Source organism: Hypanus sabinus, chromosome 12 (assembly GCF_030144855.1).
Source record: "Hypanus sabinus isolate sHypSab1 chromosome 12, sHypSab1.hap1, whole genome shotgun sequence".
Taxonomy (NCBI): Eukaryota; Metazoa; Chordata; class Chondrichthyes; order Myliobatiformes; family Dasyatidae; genus Hypanus; species Hypanus sabinus.
Window position 1 is genome coordinate 66,091,725 of NC_082717.1, and position 21,373 is coordinate 66,113,097.

Consider the following 21,373-nt stretch of genomic DNA (forward strand, 5'->3'; position numbering starts at 1 on the left):
AGAAGAATTATAGTGAATAAAAGCTTTAAAAAAATCTGATTTTCTAAAAGCATTAAGGCATGGACTGTACCCAGACTGACAGCACATTCACACATTAGCATAACAAAACACCCAACTTTCTTCTGTAAGACCTACTCAAATAAATACTGAAATGTTTTGAGCATCACTGCCTCTAAACAACTTATGCAGCCCAAGGAAACCTTCCAGACTGTGAGGGTCCTCAAAGGTGAATGCCACTTTCCTGAGGCACCATCTGTTGAAGAGGGCTGTGCCCATGATGCAGCTGGGTGAGTCTACAAACCACGGCAGACTCTTCTGTTCCTCTGCACTGGAGGCTCCAAACCAGGTTGTGACTCAACTAGTCAGAATGCTCTCTACCGTACATTGATAGAAATTTGCATGGTAACATCCCCTGAAAATCCTAACAAAGTAGAACCCCTGACATGCCTTCTTTGTGACTGGATCATTGTGATGGGCACAGGATAGATCCTTGGTCTTGCAGACACTGTTGGCTGTTGTTGCGAAAGCACTCAGCTAGTTGATTTAGCTCACTCCTGCAAGCCTCTTGATTGCCATCTGAGACTCTACCAACAACAGTGATATCATTGACAAATTTATGGATGGTGTTGGAATTGAGCATGGCCAGTCATGAGTGCAGAAAGAAAAATCAATGGAAGAGAAATAAACAAGAGAGGAAAGTGTTCATATTCTACTGTATCCAAGACAGATGAAAACTTCAACTTATATAATATTTTATAAATGAGATTTCATCATTATGCATTTAATTTAAAGCAACAAATGCATGAAACCCAGTGGTAGAGGAAATTGACGTAGCCAAAGAGAAAAAGATTAGGCATAACCTAGTGCATGGACATTTCACAGAGAGAGAAAAAGGACAGAAAGATCCAAGGAGAATGAAGTGAACTTAGAATCTGTGAGAAACTATTCTGTCTATTCAGAAGTTTTACTCTATTTACCATATATTTTTCCAACTGTGCAAAATAATACAATTACCTACCATTCAAATTATCTTTCAGGTAGAGAACATATGTAAAAGTTAGTTGTTCGTAACTTTTGTTTAGTAATAAATTCCTACAAAAATATTTGCATTCTCTGTACATTATTTTAACTGTACAAGAAATGACAATTACAGGTCAGTTTGCTCAGAGCAACTAATGAAATAAAGTGGCATGGCATCATGTCAGATTTAAATCATTGCATCATGGGCTGGATGTTAACATTTCAGGACGTCTACCAACACTAACAAATTGGGGGGGGGGAGGGGGAGTATTTAAATTTTTATAAAGAAGAAATATATTACAGCAAAGCAAAAATACACTGATATAAAGGAAAAAGCTATGCAATATATATCAGCAAAATAAAATATTCAAAGTTAGTATAGGATATAATAGCATAGTATAGTAAGGGGAACAGAGATTTGGTCCAGCAGTTCTTGGGGTCCAGTATTCATCCACCCAGGCTTTAAATAAAGTTCTTTTGGGACTCCTGTAGTTTCACAACTTGAAGCACAAAAGAGATTGTTTAGTCTGACACTACTTGGCATGGTAATCTGGAGTCTGTGAGAAATTAGAGTGAAGAGTGTGGTATAATTATGACTTCTAAGTGCCAGTCAGTCAAATGAGGGTACTTCATGAGAGATCACTGCAAACATACAATTTGGCATTTTGTGATCGTTTCCTGCAGGTACTGCGTGTGCTGTTTAGCAATTATTCCCCATCAAATTTGCCTCACACATAATAAACCAGAATAGTTAAAATCTTGTACTCTGTAGAAATTCCAATTACTAGGAAAATAATCACAAAAAAATCTTTTCACTAACTCAACAGAAGCTCTTGATGATGAAAGGCAACATAGATTTTCCAGTTAGAGCTAACTCATACCAATTTTTTCACAATTGCATTGTGGCAAAGGTTTCCCATTTATAGAAGCTAGAAAAAAGTAAAGATCATGTTGCATAAAATGCATGCCATAAAGGTAACTAAGCAGCCCCAAAACCCGATGAGGTGCCTGTCTTCACTTTATCACTTAACTGCAAATGGCCAAAAACAAACGTAATTTGTGTGCAATCTTCCTAAAGCAAGAACTGATCTATCCTCAGATTCCTTACATGATATTGAGAGCCTGTACAATAATAGTAAAGCTCTAGAGACTACCTCCAATTAAATATACATAAAATATCTTAACAATGAACTTCGAATAATGCATTAAGTGGATGATATTTCTATCTTAAAATTTACTAATTTCATTAACTTTAATCCCCGTTTATACATTAACAATAAATCATTCCAATTTAACAATCTGAAAAGGTGAAAAAATACGTGCCATGTACAAAATTATACTTGAATGATAAAACCAATTTAATCACTCTACAATTAACAACGGAATTAGTAACAATGCACAAGTTTGGTTGAAAAGTTTTTTTTTGAATAATTGAAAAATGCTCATTTTGAACTTTATTTGCACAAGTGTCCCTGTATTTGTGTAGGTATAACAAAGTTCTTCCCAGATTTACTAAACATAGTTTAATTGTCTTTTCTGAATTAGGTCATGAAGGGATAACTACTCCCCTCCAGACACACTGAATTTTAATCAGAAGAAGCATACAGTTGTCTTGTTTCGTTCAGATAATGCTGATAGATATTATCTGGGCAGTTTTGCTCCTGTAATTTAAAATCCATTTATTATTGCAATTATTCTCAAAATATTTATGAAAATTCACTTCTAAATTCTGGACCACTATTGTAATCTACCATTTCCCTCATTCTCCCCACTCTAGGTTTCAAACCAAGTGGAGACGACTCCAGCATGAAATTCAGATTCAGATTCCTTTATCACTTGAATACCGACTCTGACACCTTTCAAATCATTGTCAGGGACTTCAGTCAGGTTTGTTTGAAGAAATCTCTGCCCAGTTACCATCAGCATATCACCCGCAGCACCAGGGGTCCCAACACACCTGATCATTGCTATGCTACGATTAAGAATGTCTACTACTCCATGCCTGGACCGCACTTCGGGAAATCTGATCACTTCGCTGTCCTTCTACCTGCATACAGGCAGAAGCTAAAGAGCAATGCTCCAGAGATAAGGACAACAAAGAGGTGGTCACAGGAGGCAGAGGACTGGCTATGGGATTGCTTCAAATAGGTGGACTCGACTGTGTTCAAGACTCCTCAAAGGATCTGAGCCCAATATACCATGATTGTCACAGACTTTGTATAAAAAGTCGTAGGTATGTGTGTCCTTACATTATTATTCAGAGTCTTCCCAACCAGATGCCCTGGATGTACCATGAGATCTGCAGTCTACTGACAGGCAGATCAGTGGCATTCAGATCTAGTGAGAAAATAAAATACAAGCGGGCCAGATACACTCTCCGGAAAGCCACCTTACATGCAAAGAGGTGAATCTGGATCAAACTTCAATCACCGAAGGATGTTCAACAGCTGTGGCAGGGCTTGAATGCTACCACTTCCTACAATGTGAAATGAAGACACATAGGTGACAACAAGGCTCTCTCCCAGGTGAGCTCAATGTTTTTTATGCTTGCTTTGGTTGTCAAAACATAGAGACACCTTCACGAACTCCCACAGCCCCCGATGACCCTGTGATTTCAGACTCTGAGGCCAATGTGAGAACATCCTTAGTGAGGGTGAACCCATGGAAAGCAACTGGCTCAGATGGGTTACCTGATTGAGTATTAAAGACCTGTGCTGATCGACTGGCTGGAATGTTCACTGAGATCTTTAACCTCTCGCTTTAGTAGTCTGAGGTTCCCACCTGCTTCAAGTAAGCTTCAATTATTACAATTGCTATGAAGAGTGTGGTAACCTGCCTCAATGACTATTGCCCAGTAACATGTCCACTGTGATGAAGTGCTTTGAGGGATTGGTGATGAACCTGCCTGAGAAGTGACTTGGATCCGCTCCAATTGGCTTATTGGAGCAACAGCTCCACAACAGATGCTATTCCATTGGCTCTTCACTCAACTCTGGAACATCTGAACAGTGAAGATACATATATCAGGATGCTCTTCATTGACCAAAGCTCAACATTCAATACTAACACTCCCTCAAAACTAATCAATAGGTCTCAATACCTCCTTGTGCAACTGGATCATCAATTTCCTCACTTGCAGACCCTGCCAAGTTTGGATTGGCAACATCTCCACAATCTCCATCCACGTAGAAGCACCACAAGCTGTGTGCTTACCCACCTGCTCTACTCGCTTTACGCTCATGACTGTGAGACACCACCATCGTTGGCTGAATTGAAGGTGGTGACGAATCAGCATAGGAGGGAAACTGATAATCTGGCTGAGTGGTGCTACAACAACCACCTCTCACTCAACGTCAGAAGACCAAGGATTTGATTACTGACTTCAGGAGGAGGAAACCAGAGGTCCATGAGCCTCTTCTCATTGGGGGATCAGAGGTGGAGTGTGTCAGTAAACTTTAAATTCATTGCTGTTACCATTTCATTACAACAAAAGCACAATAGCACCTCTACTTCCTTCCAAGTTTGTGAATATTATGCATGACATCTAAAACTACAGATGTGTGGTACAGAGTATATTAACAGGTTGCATCACACCCTGGTATGAAAACCCCAATGCACTTAAAAAGAAAAGCCAGAAGTATTGGATACAGCCCGGTCATGGATAAAGTTCTCCCCACCACTGAGCACACCTACATAGAGTGCTGTTGCAGGAAAGCACCATCCAGCATCAAAGTCCCCCACCACCCAGGCCATGCTCTCTTCTCACTGATGCCAATAGGAAAAAGGTGCAAGAACTTCAGAACCCACACCACCAGGTTCAAGAACAGTTATTACCCCTCAACCATCAGGCTCTTGAACCAGAGCAGATAACTTCACTCAGCCCATGGACACACTTTCAGGGACTCTTCATCTCATATTTTCGAAATCTGATACCCGCAAGAAAACGAATCTCAGGGTTGTATATGGTGATGCGTATGTACTTCGATAATAAATTTAATTTCAACACAATTTAAGGATGTGCTGAGGGCAGCTCTCAAGGGTCACCATACATTCTGCATCAACACAGCATGATCACAATGTTCAGCAGAATAATACAAGCAAAAGTGATAACACAACAAAAGCATAACAAGCCCCTTTCCTACTTCCACGCACCCACTCACACACAGACAGGACAATTTGCATGTGAGCCTCCAACCTCCGGACACACTAAATCACTGGCTTGGACCATTGGGCCTTTTTAACATTTAACACTTTTACTGCTTAGTTTCCAAAACTTACTTTCTTACTGTCTTAATTAAACTAAGCACTACATTATCACTGAAGCAAAACATCACTGCAGTACAGAAACCCATTATCAAAAAAAAAATAATTTTAGTGGACTTCAACCTGGAGCCACTTCTTCCCTTTACTTAGCAGCAAATTGTCCAGCTACATCTTGTTAATAATTATTTTTTGTGGCTTTAAACTAAAAATTCATGGTCAAAGGTAAAAACAAAGTGCTTTAAAGAAGTAACCTGAGGCTTTACTATATGTTCAAAAGTTAAGTATGCAGAAAATAAAGACAATACAGTTAAAGAAGTGATTTCTCCAGTATTCTATACCTGAAACTATGAATTCCTTGAAGTTCCTGTTGCAGCACCTCCTGTGTTGTTGCAATTAGATCCAGTGCCCCAACAAATTCAGAAGTGGATAGTAACAACTGTACTGTAGGCTGTGTTTGATGCACTGTAGCCATTAATTTTAGTTTATTATATAACTTTACACAGTTATTTCTAGTCACAGCAAGTCTCAGTATTTGCAACGATCCTTCACATGTCACTTTGTCAATCTGGGCAATTTTGTCACGAAGCATTTTTACAGCTTGAGAGGTTTTGGTGAGGTAGTCCTGCAATTCATGTTGAGAGGTCATTGCATGGAAAAAGGCATCGGAACGGAGAGAAATCTGATGAGCTATGTTCACTTCCACAACGTCCAAATAATGGCTTAACTGCGAAATAAAAATGCATCAAAATCTTAAAGTATGGCCATTCAAAACTTCACAGATTACTAAAAAGAGCTTGGAAGCATGTTTTATTTATTGCCACTTTCAAGAATTTTTCACTCAACTTCACTCACCCCGTCACTGAACTGTTCCCACAACCTATGGACACACTTTCAAGGACTCATCTCATGTTCTTGATTATTATTGCTTATTTTATTGATTTTTCTTCGGTATTTGCACAATCTGCTGCCTTTTGCACATTGGTTGTTTGTCCTGTTAAGTGCAATCTGTTACTGATTCAATTCTTGAATTTTACTGAACATGCCCACAAGAAAATTAATCTCAGGGTTGTATATTGTGACATTTATGTACTTTAATAATGAATTAACTTTGAACAACAGCTTAACCAACAATAAGACTGCCACTTTTATTGCTCTACTCTGCTTCAATTATTATAACCTCTTCTATCCCCTAGCCCGGGGGTCGGCAACCCGCGGCTCCGGAGCCACATGTGGCTCTTTTACGTCTGTGCTGCGGCTCCCTGTTGCTTTGGGAAATAATTGGTTGTGGCGACCCTTTTCCTGGCACATCCGAACTGACTCACAATTAGATAGCCTACGGGGGTTTGCGAGCACAGAGCTTTGGAGCCTCTGCGCCATGGGGGGCAGGTTGAGGGAGGCTTAAAAGTGAGGCTGAAGATTTCGAATAAAGTTTTTTCCTTCGACTGCAGTTACCGACTCCGTGTCGTAATTTTAGCGCTGCGTGTAGCACACCGCTACATGGTCAGTATTTAATTAAAATGTATTTTATGTTAGTTTGTTAGTTTTTGAAATGTAAATCTAAATTTGAAGATTATGGTGATCTTGTACAATCTAAATAAGACATTGTGGCGACCCATTTCCTGACACATCCGAACCGGCTCACAATTAGCCAGCGTTCAGGCTAAGGGAGATAGCCTACGGGGGTTTGTGAGTACGTGTCTTTTGCAGCATCCGCGCCCATGGGGGGCGGGTTGAGGGAGGCTTAAAAGCAAGGCTGTTTAGTTCGAATAAAGCTATCTTTGACTGCAGTTTACTGACTGCGTGTAGCACACCGCTACAACGTGTTTCTATCGCTGGCTGTCCAGAGGGGAGGTGCTGAAACGCTTTGTCGCGTGTCTGGAAGAAGTGAAAACTTTCCTGGGCAGCAAAGGGCTCACCTTTCCTGAGCTGGAACAGCCAGAGTGGCTGGAAAAGCTACACTTCATGGTAGACATGACAGCACACCTGAACACGCTGAACACAGCTCTTCAACGGGGTAAGGACGTACAGCCCTGCACATGTTGGAGGATGTTTTGGCATTCGAGCGCAAGTTGACGTTGCTTGCCAGAGATTTACAGAAAGGCACATTGTCTCATTTCCCCAATTTGAGAGAGTTCAAACAAGGTCACGACATGATAAATTCGGAGTATTTACATTCTGCAATCATCGCAATACAAACATCGTTTGGGAAACGCTTCTGTGAGTTCAGAGAGGAAAAAAACACATTATCCTTCCCGGTCACTCCCCTAAGCATCGATCCATCCCTACTGAATACGACTGCATTGTCAGGTGTGAGTCAACCTGAACAAGTATGATAAATATTTTAATTGCCTATTATTTTACGTATATTCATATGTTTTCATTGTTCAGTGAAATAGTCCTTTTATTTTTCAGGTTGACAGCTGGCTGACGTTATTTTTGCTGCTGGCGGCAAATTTAAGTTCGGCGTTTTTCATAAATACAAGGAGGACTCAAATAGACGTTGAGTATTTTACTTAAAAGTAACCTTCAACCCAACGTCTTTTTTTTCGGAGTTCAAAATGTTTTTGTTGCATGCAGAAATGTAATTTCGTTTTCTCTGCAGGAGTTCATCAATTTCATAAATGCAACACATTATAGTTTGTTTATACATAGCATAAAGGCAAAACAAAACGTTGTATGCAGTGTTATTTCATTTTAAATGTCAAACGAGTTTTGCGGCTCCCAGTGTTTTCTTTTCTGTGGGAAACGGGTCCAAGTGGCTCTTTCAGTGGTAAAGATTGCTGACCCCTGCCCTAGCCCCTGCCACCCTTAAATACCTCAGTAGAATCACTATATAAGCAAATAGATCTCAAAAAATGTATTTTCCATCAAAACAGGCATCATCTATTTAGCTTCCATGAATTCTTCTCCCAACTCCAAGTTAAATCTTCCACATCAAGAATATTCCCTTGTCATTTACAAGCTCACTTCCAGCTGCAAACTGCAGATCTCACTGGTTTAATGTCAATAAGCTAATTGCCAGCTGTATTCAATTTATTATTTCCAATCTTGTTCAAACTTCAAATGGTTCCCTTTCCTCTACTAATGAAAAAAATAACGATGACTAATTTCTTAACTGCTGCTACTGAAAACCTTGTCAAGGGCAGCAATTTCATCCATTGAGATCACTAGTCAGTCTGCATCTTATTTTTCTGGAAATATCCTGAAAATAATTGAAAGAACCCTTTGAAATGGCCAGCAAAAGTTCAAATATTTACATATCCAAACCTTAAATGTTTAAGTACTAGACATTGACATCTCCACATACCCTTGATATTCAATATTATTACCACTGCTGAGTCCTCTACAAATGGTTCCTGCACCTCTGATCACTGGAAACTCAACAAGATCAATCATATAAATACCATGGCTATCAGAGGAGGTTAGAAGCTACTCATATACATCTTGCAGCAAGTGGCTAACCTCCCATTTTCCAGGGCCGTTTTACTGTCAATAAGACAGAAATCAAATGATGGACTATACATGAGAATGAAAGGACTTTGCAGAGGGATCATCTACTGAGTCAGTGAGGGTGGAAAGCAGAAACAGGAAGGGAACAATCGCTCTATTAGGAGTATTCCACAGACCCCATCAACAGCAACAGAGGCAGTGAGGTACAGATCAAGAGTCAGGTTTTGGAAATATGACAGAAATAACAGAATTGTTGTCATAGGTGCCATTGACTTCTATAATATTGATTGGCACCTCCTTTGTGCAAAAGTTTTAGATGGGGCAGAATTTGTTTAGCAAGTAGGATTCTTGACACAATATGTGGACAGGCCAATTAGAGGAGAGGCCACACTGTATCTAGCACTAAGCAATGAGCCTGGTCAGACAAACGTCTTGATGGGGAAGCATTCTGGGGATAGTGACCACAGCTACCTGACCTTTATAACATAGCATGGACAAGGATAAGAGCAGATGGTATAGGAAAGTGCTTAACCAGGGGAGGGCTTATTAGGAAAGAATTTGAGAGTGTAAATTGGGAACAAATGTTTTCATAGAAATGCACAGAAGAAATGCTGAGGTGGTTTAGGGAATACTTGCAATGAGTTCTAGATAGGTTTCTTCTTTTGAGTCAGTGGAAGCAAGGTAGGGAGAAGGGACCATGGTTGACAAGAGAGATGAAACATTTAGTCAAGAGGAAGGAGGAAGCATACTTAAGCTTTAGAAAGCAAATTACAGGCAAGACTCTTGAGAATTATTATGTAGCCAGGAAAGCTCTTAAGAAAGGACTTAGGAGCCAGAAGGAGATATGAGACCTTGGTGAGTAGGATTATGGAAAATCTCAAATATTATACACATAGTGAAGAACAGTATGGTGATTAGTCTGAGGGTACGCCCATTCAAGGATAAAGGGTGAAATATGTGCCTGGAAGCAGAGGAAGTGAGTGAGGTCCAAATGAATATTTTGCTTTAGTGTTTACTTAGAAAGAAGGACTGACGAATGTGAGGTCAATGTACAATAGGTGATGTGCTAAAGCACATTAAGGTTAAGAAAGAGATAATATTGGAGCTTCTAAAAAACAGGAGAATACACAAGTCCTTGAGGTTGTATGGGATATATTCCAGGGCACTACAGGAAGCTAGGGAAGAGATTGCTGGAGCATTGATAATGATCTATAGATCCTCCCAGGCCACAAGAACAGCAACAGAGGATTGGAGGAAGGCAATTTTGTTTTGTTGTTCAAGAAATGTAATGGGAATAATCCTGGGAAGTACTGATAAATGAGTCTTATGTCAGTGGTGGGCAAGCTATTGGAGAGAATTCTTAAAGAAAGGATATATATGAGAAGCATGGTCTTATTAGAGACGGTTAGCATGGCTTTGCGAGAGGTAGGTTATGCCCTTCAAGTCTGACTGACTTTTTCAAGGCAGTGATGAAAAAAAATTGACAGAAGTAGAGTGATGGATGTGGTTTATACAGATTTTAGTACAGCATTTGATGAGATTCCCCATTGAAGGCTCATCCAAAAAGTCATGAGGCATGGGATCCAAGGAAACTTGGCTGAGTAGATTCAGCAAAGACCAGATCTCAAAAAATAAATTTAAAGAGAAAAATAACAAATGAAGCTACTCGTGCCTTTAGTAGAATTGGGTTTTCTCTAGCTTTTAGCCATAGACCTGACCGAGATGAATCTGTAGATTCTAATGAAACCAAATACCACATAAAACAAGTCAGAGAGCCATGGAGATGCTGGATTTTAAATTTCGGCAGTTATTTCATTCAGAAAAGTCTATTTTGATAGATTATCCAAAAATAGGATCTAGATTTACAGCTGACAACATATCACACAACCAAGAAAAAAAGTAATTCAATTAATCTGTTCCTTAAACCTTTAAATCAATTTGCTGGGCCATGTCGTACCATGGCTCATTATGACTAAATTATTCCCTGGACACTGTAAAATCTACTTTCATGAAAGGGTTTTCCTATGTTCACCAATTTAACCTCTTATCATGAAAAATGGAAAAACAGTACAGCTGTACTTGATACTATCATTCTAACATGGAATGTTAATATAGCTAAAACAAGATGCTGATACTTCAGTAGGTCAGACAGCATTTGAGTTGAGAGAAACAAAGTAGAAGTTTCATGACAACACACACAAAATGCTAGAGCAACTTAAAAGTTTCATGATTGTTGCAAAGCCTGTCTGGGTCACTGATGTCCCTCAGGAAAAAAACCTAGCATCTCTGCTTGGTCTGAGCTGACCTACATACATTATTAGACCCAGGAATGTGATTGTTTTCACAGGGACTTAGGGATGGGCAACAAATGCTGGCCTCTACAGTGATGTCAACATTTCAAAAAATGAATAATGATGTTATCTACTTTTCATTGCCACTAGGTATTAGTGCTATCTCAAGTGACTGGAAGACTCTACTGAATCCGATTTTCGCATCTTAAAAGAGAATACAAGTCAAAATTTCTTCAAGGGTAACAACTTATGATTCTGGTACCTTTTCCTGTAATAACCTGGAAGATGCACCATCACGAGCTCCTTTCACACCAGCTTCATGTTGACCACCAAAATGTGACCAGGGTAAGACAGATGAGAATGTTAGCGGATCTTCCAGAGCAAAGTCTGACTTCAGAAATATCTGTAAGATAACAACATAAACAATATTCAGCACCTTTTGTATTGATTGTTTCTATTTAAATCAATGTAATTGTGTCAAAGCTGAAGATCACAACGTAATTAACAATGAGATGTCATTAAATAACAGCAAAATTTAAGCTGTTAAATAAAGACTTCATTCCAAGCATCAAAACATGGCAAAATTCAAAGCTGCCTTCTAGGAGAGAAGTGGCTCCTTCAAAGCATGAACCAGCTAATCCACATTTGACTGAAAGATTACAAACATGACTGATTTGTAACAGAATTTTTTAAGCAAATGGAGCAAATTTTTTTTTAAATTCTCAAATGCTGTATTATCAATGGTCCAATTCTAGCTTATTTCTGGTTCCCTCCAAACATTATGAGAGAGTATTGAAGATGATCCTCTCAGACTTCTCTCCTCCTGCTGCCACTGCCTCTAGGGAGCCACAAATAGGAAATGCCTGCTGGGCACAGGGATCACTAGAACAAGTGCTGCTGTTCTGCTTGCATTTGCAATTTAGCGATATCTCCTGCCGACATCACATCAGATTCTGATTTAGTATAACTTCTGGTATGTAAGGATAACAGTGTCTAGATCTTAATAAACTAAAAGAGTACACATTACCTTAGGTACTTGATCCAAGTCCGTTCTTGATTTGTCTGCAATGATACGAATATGAATATTGATAAAATTAAAATGTAATACATCTTAATCGTGCTGGACTTTGCCTGGTACCCACAGTCCCTATAACTCAAGGACTTACTTGACTCTGCAGAGAGCTGATTAACCTGACCCTCTAAAACATGAGACAGACAGTGAGACACAGCGGTGGCATTAGCAGCAAGTAGGCTTCGAGCAGATCACTGCTAAATGCACCACCTATAGAACACTGATAGCATTTCACAGGGGTGGAGTGTTATACACTGTCAAAGCCAGTGAGTTTTATTTTTAAATCAGGAGATATTCAAAAACTTAAAATTGTTCCAAATTATTTTTAAGGATGTAAAAAAAAACATCAAGTAAAAATAAATAATTGACATACATTCCTCCTTAACTCCAGATCATTAAAAAAACTAACTGATAGATAAAAACACGAGAAAGTTTACAGGGGCTGGAAATCCAGAGCAACACAAACAAAATACTGGAGAAACTCAGTAAGTCAAGCCGCATCTACGGAAAAGAATAAGCAGTTGATGTTTCAGGCCAAGATCCTTCACCAGGACAAAAAGGGGTAAGATGAGATAGATCAAGTCTCTAATCCTAAATCCAACAAAACTGGGCCCTCTAGTGGGCTACACGTGGAGTCCAGCAACAGAGCAGAATAACAGATATACCAAATTTCTTATTTGGAAAGGGAACCAAAGTGAGAAACACAAGTCAGATAAAGTTGGGTGTGCAATTGAGGCAAGACTATTATTGAAAAACAGCTCTAAACTAAAGCAACTGATTTAATTTGAGATTTTATGTTGTAACAAGATCATCATTTATTATTACCACACTTTGACTTCAAGAACATGTTGGTGAGCAATCTTGACGAACCACTGCAATACCCTAGTGCAGGTACTCCCACAGTGCTAAGGAGACCCAGTGACAATGAAGTAATGGCAATATACTTCCACGTCAGGATGGTGCACAACATGCTATCTCAACGCTGCTGTTGGGCTGCTCATTTGCTGAGAAATTGAGAATGGAATTAAACATGACAGAAAGCAGATCATAGATGAATAGTTGGACCTAGATCAATACCCTTAGGAACTTCACCTGTTATATAGTGATGCTGGAAAAAAAACTTTCCTCCAACAACCAGTTATCTACTTCTGTGTGAGTTGTAATTCCAACTACAGGAGTATTTTTCCTTTGACTGCAATTTTACCAGGTACTTTGATGCCAGTTTCAGTCAAAGGATGCCTGATGTCAAGGGCTGTCATTCTACTTCACCCCTGAAATTCAGCTCTTTGGTCCATATTATCCCAGATATTGTGATGATATCTAGAGCTAATGTGTTCTGGTGAAGCCCAAAAAGTAAAGCTCGATAGCTTGGTCAACATCAGTTTCCATCACTTTTGGACATGACAGAGATAAGGCAGCAACTACACAAATTGGATTTATCCTGCTTTTTGTAAATTGGACATAGCTGGGCATTTGTCCACATTGTCACAGAGATGCCAGTATTGAAACTATATTGGGACAACCTATCTAAAAGGCATAACAAAAGAAAATCTTCAGATGCTGGAAATCCAAGCAGCACACACAAAATGCTGGAGGAACTCAGCAGGCCAGGCAGCATCTATGGAAAAGAGTAAAGAGTCAACATTTTGGGCTGGGACCCTTCATCAGGACTGGAGAAAAAAAAAGAGCAGAGCTAAAAGATAGGGGAGAGGAGGGAGAAACACAAGGTGATAAGTGAAACCACGAGCGGGTGGGGATGAAGTAAAGAGCAGGGAAGTTGACTGGTGAAAGAGATCCAGTGCTGGAGAAGGAGAAGTCTAATGGGAGAGGACAGAAGGTCGTGGAAGAAAGAAAAGGGGGAGAAGCACCAGAGGGAGCCAATGGGCAGGCAAGGAGATGAGGTGAGAGAGGGAAAGGGGATGGGAAACGGTGAAGGGTGAAAGGAGGAGGGGGCATCACTAGAAGTTCAAAAAATTCTTCATTCATGCCATCAAATTGGAGGCTATCCAGACGGAATATAAGGAGTTATTCCTCCAACCTGAGTGTGGCTTCATCGTGACAACAGGGGAGGCCATGGATAAACATATCAGAATTGGAATGGGAAGTGGAATTAAAATGGGTGGCCACTGAGAGACCCCACTTTTTTTGGCAAATGGGGCATAGGTGCTCGACAAAGCAGTCTCCCAATCTACGTTACGTCTCACCGATACACACAGGAGGCCACACCGGGAGCAGCAGACTCAGTATATAACCCCCAACAAGCTCACAAGTGAAGTGTCACCTCACATGGAAGGACTGTTTGGGGCCACTTGCAAGGATAACTGCCAGGAGGGAGATCAGTGGGAAGGGATGAACGGGGGGAGGGAAAGATGAGCTCGGTGCTAGGATCCCACTGGAGATGGCAGAAGTTGTGGAGAATTATGTTCTGGACGCAGAACATCTCACATCTGGTAAGTGAGGACAAGAGGAACCCTATCCCTGGTAGGGTGGCAGAAGGATGGGGTAAGATCAGACCTGCGTTAAATGGAAGAGATATGGTTGAGGGCAGCATTGATGGTGGAAGGGAAGCCCTTTTCTTTGAAGAAGAAGGACATCTCCTTTGTTCTGGAATGAAAAGTGTCATCCTAAGAGAAGGTTGGCACAGGCGGAGGAATTGAGAGAATGGGATGGCATTTTTTACAATTAACAGTGTGGGAAGAGGTGAAGTCCAGGTAGCTGTAAAAGTCTATGGGTAATAGACATCAGTAGATAAGCTGTCTACAGAGACAGAAAAAGAGAGATTGAGAAAGGGGAGGGACGTGTTGGAAATGGACCAGGTAAATTTGAGGGCACGGTGGAAGTTAGAGACGAGTTCTGCATGGGTGCAGGAGACAGCACCAGTGCAGTCATCAATGTAGTGTAGGAAAAGTGGGGCTGGACGCCAGTGTAGGCTTGGAACATAGACTGTTCCACACAGCCAACAAAAAGGTAGGCATAGCTGGGACCCATGCAAGTGCCCATGGCTACACCTTTTGTTCAAAGCAAGTGGGAAGAGCCTAAAGAGAAATTATTAAGAGTAGGACAAGTTCTGCTAGACAGAGGAGAGTGATGGTGGAGGGGAACTGGCAGCGTCTGGTGTCCAGAAAGAAATGGGAGAGCTTTGAGGCCTTCCTAGTGTGGGAACAGAGATGTATCTAAAAAGCACAATTAGTTCTGGAGCACATTTACTATCAAAGCATGTACACTATATACAACCTTGAGATTCATCTTTTTGGGGGGGCAGCCACAAAACAAAGAAACATAACAGAATTCGTGGAAAAACCCCACACCACCAGTCCAGGGGCCCGATGGCTGCAGGCCGCAGCAGCAGAACTGGGTTTAGCGCAGAGGTGAGTGCAGTTGGCTGCAGGCCACAGCTGCAAAGTCAGTTTAGCGTTGAGGCAAGTAAAGCCTCACAGAGCAGTGAAACTACCACTGAGATGTTGCCCGATTCCTTAGCTTTTTTACATCCTGCATTCTCAGCCATTTCTTGATGGTTTATTCTATGTGACGTCTCTGTTAGGGGATCTTGGGAGAAAGCCAAGATGGATCATTTGTTCAGAACTTCTGGCTGAAAGCAATTATTAATGCATTAAGGATAGTAATGTTCTTCCTGTCTTTCCTTTACTTCAGCAGTTTTGCTGCCCTTCACCATTCACGGTTAGTTGAGATAGGACTGCAGAGCTTCAATCTGATCCACTGACTGCAAAATTGCATTTAGTTTGGCATACATGGACTTTAACAGGTCTTTGATAAGGTCCTGCATGGTCAGCAATGCAGAAGGCAAGATGATATGGGATGCATGGAGATCTAGCCCATTGGATACAAAACTGGCTTGATGGCAAGAGCCAGAGATCGTAAAGTAGGGTTGCTTTTCCATATTGGAGGCCTGTAACCAGTAGAGTGCCATAGGGGTTGGTACTGCAGGGGTTGTGCTGGATCCACCTTTGTAATTTATACCAATGATTTGGATGGCTGATGATGCCAAAATTGGTAGTATGATGGACAGTGAAAGTGGTTTCTAAACTTGCAACAGAATCTAGATTAACTGGGAAGGTGAGCAAAGGAATGGCAAGTGTAACTTAATCCAGATTAATGTGTAGTGTTGCATTTTGGGGAGTTAAACCAGAGCAGGACTTGCAGTAAAACACAAGATCCTGGAAGTGTTGTAGAACAGAGAGACCAAGCATACAATTACCAGAAAGTGATGACAGGTAGTCAGGGTGGTGAAGAAGGTGTTTGCATATTCACCTTATTGATACACAAGTCATAAGAGGAATAGGTAGAGCAAATGCTCACAGTCTTTTTCCAGCAGTAACAGACTCCAAAACAGAGAGTACAGGTTTAAGGTGAGAGGATAATTATTGAAAGGGGATCTGAAAGGCAATGTTTTCCACATAGAGGATGGTGGATATATTGATCAAGCTGCAAGACAAAATGGTAAAGACGGGAACAATTACAATGTTGTATGGTTATTTGGATGGATAGATGGATGGATGGAAATTTTTTTAAAAAAAGAGATATGGCCAAACGTATGGTACTAAATGAGGCCAAAATCTCTGTCAGCATGGACAAGTTAGGCCGAAGAGCCTGCTCTGCACTGCGTAATTCTATGACTCTAAGTAGTGCTGCATTACAACTTCACTAGATTGATACCTCATCATTATTGAGTCTGGCTTCTGCTCCTCCCCATAAGCCATCCTACACTCTTCAATGAGCCTAGTAGAAACCCTAGCTTGATACTCTACTCTCTACACCCACGACAATTTGGCTAATGCCATCTATAAATTTGCTGATGATACAACCATTGTTGGCAGAATTTCAGATGGTGACGAAAGAGCATACAGAAGCAAGTTATACCAATTAATTGAGTGGTATCACAGCAACAATCTTGCACTCAAAATCAGCAAGACCAAAGGGCTGATTGTGGACTTCAGAAAGGGTAAAATGAGGGAACACAAACTAATCTTCACAAAGGGATCAAAAGTACAGAGAATGAACAATTTCAAGTTCCAGGGTATCAACATCTCTGACGACCTAACTTGGACACAACATATTGATGCACTTATAAAGAAGGCGAGAGTAGCTATATTTCATTAGGGGTTTGAGGAGACTTGGTTTGTCAATTAAAACACTTGAAAACTTTTACAAATGTACCATGGAGAGCATTCTGACTGGCTGCATCACCGTCTGGTATGCACAAGATTGAAGTAAGTTGCAGAAAGTTATAAAATTAGTCAGCTCCTTTATGGGTACTAGCCTCTGTAGTATCCAAGTGATCTCCAAAGGAAGTGCCTTAGAAAGGTGACGTCCATCATTAGGGATCCCCATCACCCAGTTCATGCCTTCTTCTCATTGTCACCGTTGGGAAGGAGGTACAGGAAGGACGCTGAAGGCACACACTCAGCAATTCAGGAACAATTTCTTCCCCTCTGCTATCCGATTTCTATATGAACATTGAACCCATGAACTCTGCCTCACTATATTTTATTTCTTCTTTTTCCTTGTGCTACTTATTTTAACTTAACTATTCAGTTTTTTTTCTCCATATTTATTTATCATGCATTTCATTGTACTGCTGTTGTAAAGTTAACAAATTTCACAACATTTATTGGTGATATTAAACCAAATTCTGGAATTTGCTTTGTCAGGAAGTCATGGATTTTCAAAGCGTGTATTTCATCTGCTCCTAACGGTCCATAACATTTCATGGATGCTCAGTTCTGAACTGAATCAGAAGAATATGCCAGGCACACATAATTGAGGGTTCCTCAACATGATTGTGCAGTAATCATTACATCAATTCTATCACGGGCAGAAGCAGCTATCACAGGTAGGTTACCTGAAGGAGCTTAACCCTCATGGTTTTTCTTACTACTTGCCATAGACCCAGTTGCCCACTATGCCCTTCAAAATGTGGTCAGTTCAGGCTGTGGTGGAGTTTACATGCAAATTTGCTGCCAGACCAAAAACTTTATTCAGTGCTTCTTCCAAGTCTGTTCAAGATCAGCAGTACTGTTTCATCAACTGAGGGAGGACAATAGGCAATAATCAGAAGGTCCTTACCCAAACTTGACATGATGCCATGAGAATTCATCAGTTCTAAACATGATGCCTATATACCACAGATCAATCAGATTTGCAAGCTAAATCCTGACAGTGGGACAAAGAAACTCAGAAATTCTGATGCAGGAGTTCAGCATATCAACTGCAAGGGAAAATTCTCTGGGTTTAATATTGTCAAGGTTGACTAGAGCAGGTAAGGATTTCATCTACTCAGGGATATTGGTGAAACAGATGCAATTTCACAATATTCCTGTAGCTTTCATGGTCAACATTACTCTGACTAGTTTGGCCTTTCTTTTCACCCAAATTCCACAGCCTCCATGCTGGGATCTGAATTCGTGTCATTACATTTTTCAGTCTAAGGCTCTTTGCTTATTACTTCAGTAATGTTACCATTGATCTAATAAAAACTGAGGCTCATGAGTACCATTGATTCAAATGAAAAGACATATTTTCACTTTGTTCCCATCTCTGAGAGTAATAGATGTAGATGTCCAAACATTAAAAATAAGATTAGTCTACCTCAGGAATAACAAAAACATTTACACATATTACACTTTTCTTTACCTTGGACATTCAAACTAAGGATACCCTACAAAGTCAAATTTTCAAATAGAGAGGAGATACAAGAAACTCATTATGTCCAGCTAAAGTACCTGAAACACCTACAGTCCATTTCCCTTCACAGGTGCTGCCTGACCTACTTGAGTTCCTCCAGCAGACTTTAAAAAAAAACTTCAAGCAATTCAGTCCGTTTACATCTTTCTAAGTATTACGAGGTTATAGCATTTTCCATTCTTCTGCAACAAAAATAAAACTAGATTTTATGAACTGCATTTTCAGCATTTCATAAATGAAAAAAAACGTGCACCTAAATATATATTTCATTTTTGAGCATCTCCAATGCCACATATAATCCAAGTGAAAATGACCTTACCATGACTACGTACAACAGGTGCAAGTGTTCTATCAGGTCCATCCTTAACCGGACAAATTTCCTTACACTTCTCATGAATCTTCTGTCGCTAAGCATAAGAAATGCATTGAAGAGATGAAGCAATTTCAGGAACAGAAGGTTATAAACTTTAGCTTTGATTAATTTTGTATCTTTGTCAAAAGAATTTCATTTGTGAAAGCATTATATAAGATTGAAGCAAGAAAATACACGGTCATGGATAACAAATAAAGACATAATAGTATCTAGATAGGGAAGAATTTGCTTCAAGTGATGCTGAAAGCCAAAATAAAGGTAACTTTCTACCAATGCTTACAGAAGTTGTGGCTTGAAGGTAGGGTGCAAAGTGTTCCTTGGTAATTAGTGGGAGGTAGAAGGAAGGCATAACTTCGGACTCCATAAAATCCAGCCCCCATGTTTTAGTAAAGAAATCAGATTCCCTTTTGGATAGTCTAGGGTCATTTAACGCTGCTGGAAGGTTCACTTTGGAATGATATATCGTCCACCTATGCTGATCAGCCACTACTGATGGGCCATCACAAAAACTGCTAGAATCTCCTGCAAAAATAGAATGCACAGCACACATTATAAGAAGGCATTTGTATAAATATAACGAGAACTCAAGTCATTTCAACTTCTCAACACAAAAACTGTATCTTTAAATAACCTTTCCTTCCCATTATACCTTTCTACTGATGATACAGGTTGAAGTCCGTGTTTGGTCCACCGCAACCCTATGCCATGGAGCAAATTAGTTATATGAGTAACTATAACACTTTATTAGTCACTCAGATCACTGCAATTATTGGAATTAATTAATCACTAATATCTTGGTACAATATGTGCTATGGAATTCTTTGAAAGTAGCCAAGCTCCTAGAGAAAAAAAATATAATTTTAAGGCACTTTGGCAATAATAGAGTATACATTTTCCAAAAAAGGACTTCAACACTCTCACCATTGTGATGTCCTGATCCAGATTCACACACAAACATTTTGGATGCAACAGAAACATTAAATCACTCTTTTGTCAGCATTATGCAGAAAACAGAGAAACTGACATGTTGATTGCAATCTAATCACCAAGGTTACTGTGGTCTACAATAGTGTGCTCAAGCTAGCCATATCCATACAGTTCTTGTTCGAAAAGCTACAGGGCCTGGACCTCTTACCTCCCTCTGAAACTGGATCCTCAAATTCCTAACTGGAAGACCACAATCTATGTAGATTGGAAGTAACATCCACACCTCGCTGATAATCAAAACTGGTGCACAGGGATATGTGTTAGCTCACTGCTCTACTCTCTCTACAATCATAGCTATGTGGCTAGGCATAGCTCAACTGCCATCTATACGTTTGCTGATGATACAACCACTGTTGGCAGAATCTCTGATTGTGACAAGGCGGCATACAGGAGTGAAATATACCAGCTAGTTGAGTGGTGTCACAACAGCAACCTTGCACTCAATGTCGGAAAGACCAAAGAGCTGACTGTGGATTCTGGAAGGGTAAGATGGGGGAAAAACATACCAATCCTCACAGAAGGATCGAAAGTAGAAGGACTAAGCAATTTCAAGTTCCTGGTTGTCAATATTTAACAAGGAGTTTGAGGAGATTTGGTTTGTCTCCTAGAAATTTCTGCAGATGTACTGTGGAGAGCTTTCTGACTGGCTGCATCACTATCTTGTATGGTGGGGTGGGGGGAGGGGAGGGGTATTGCACAGGATCGAACTAAGTTGCAGAAAGTTGTAAAATTAGTCAGCTCCATCATGGGTACTAGCCTCCATAGTATCCAAAACATCTTCAGCAAAGGTGACGTCTAACATTAAGGATCCCTGCCACCCAGGGCATGCTTTTTTGACATTGTTACCATCAGGAAAGAGATCAGGAGCTTGAAGGCATATGCTCAGTGATTCTGAAACAGCTTCTTTCCCTCTGCCATCTGATTTCCAAATGTGCACTGAACCCCATGAACACTACCTCAATACTTTTCTAAAAATTTCTGTTTTTGCACTACTTATTTTAACTTAACTACTTAAGATACATATACAATTACTGCAATTCAGGTTTTTTCCTTTATTTATCATGTACTGCATTGTACTGCTGCTATAAAGTTAACAAATTTCACAACATATACCAGTGATATTAAACCAGGTTCAGATCAAATGTGGAACAATCTCTAGCCTACAATTTAGCGAATATAGATACAAAACAAAAATCAGTAACTAAATTTCTTGAA

The 21,373-nt window shown here is 40.1% G+C and overlaps 1 protein-coding gene across 3 annotated transcripts in view; it reads right to left on the bottom strand.

The window, feature by feature from the left end:
- vps54 (VPS54 subunit of GARP complex) overlaps positions 1–21,373 on the bottom strand; it is a 113,829-nt gene that overhangs the window by 66,227 nt on the left and 26,229 nt on the right. For all 3 annotated transcript variants that reach the window (XM_059986130.1, XM_059986128.1, XM_059986129.1), the window contains exons 3-7: positions 19,452–19,693; positions 19,118–19,205; positions 12,052–12,086; positions 11,287–11,427; positions 5,622–6,007 (exon numbers count right to left, since the gene is read on the bottom strand). In XM_059986130.1, the coding sequence (XP_059842113.1) occupies positions 5,622–6,007; positions 11,287–11,427; positions 12,052–12,086; positions 19,118–19,205; positions 19,452–19,693 (892 nt within the window). The remainder of the gene's footprint in view (positions 1–5,621; positions 6,008–11,286; positions 11,428–12,051; positions 12,087–19,117; positions 19,206–19,451; positions 19,694–21,373) is intronic.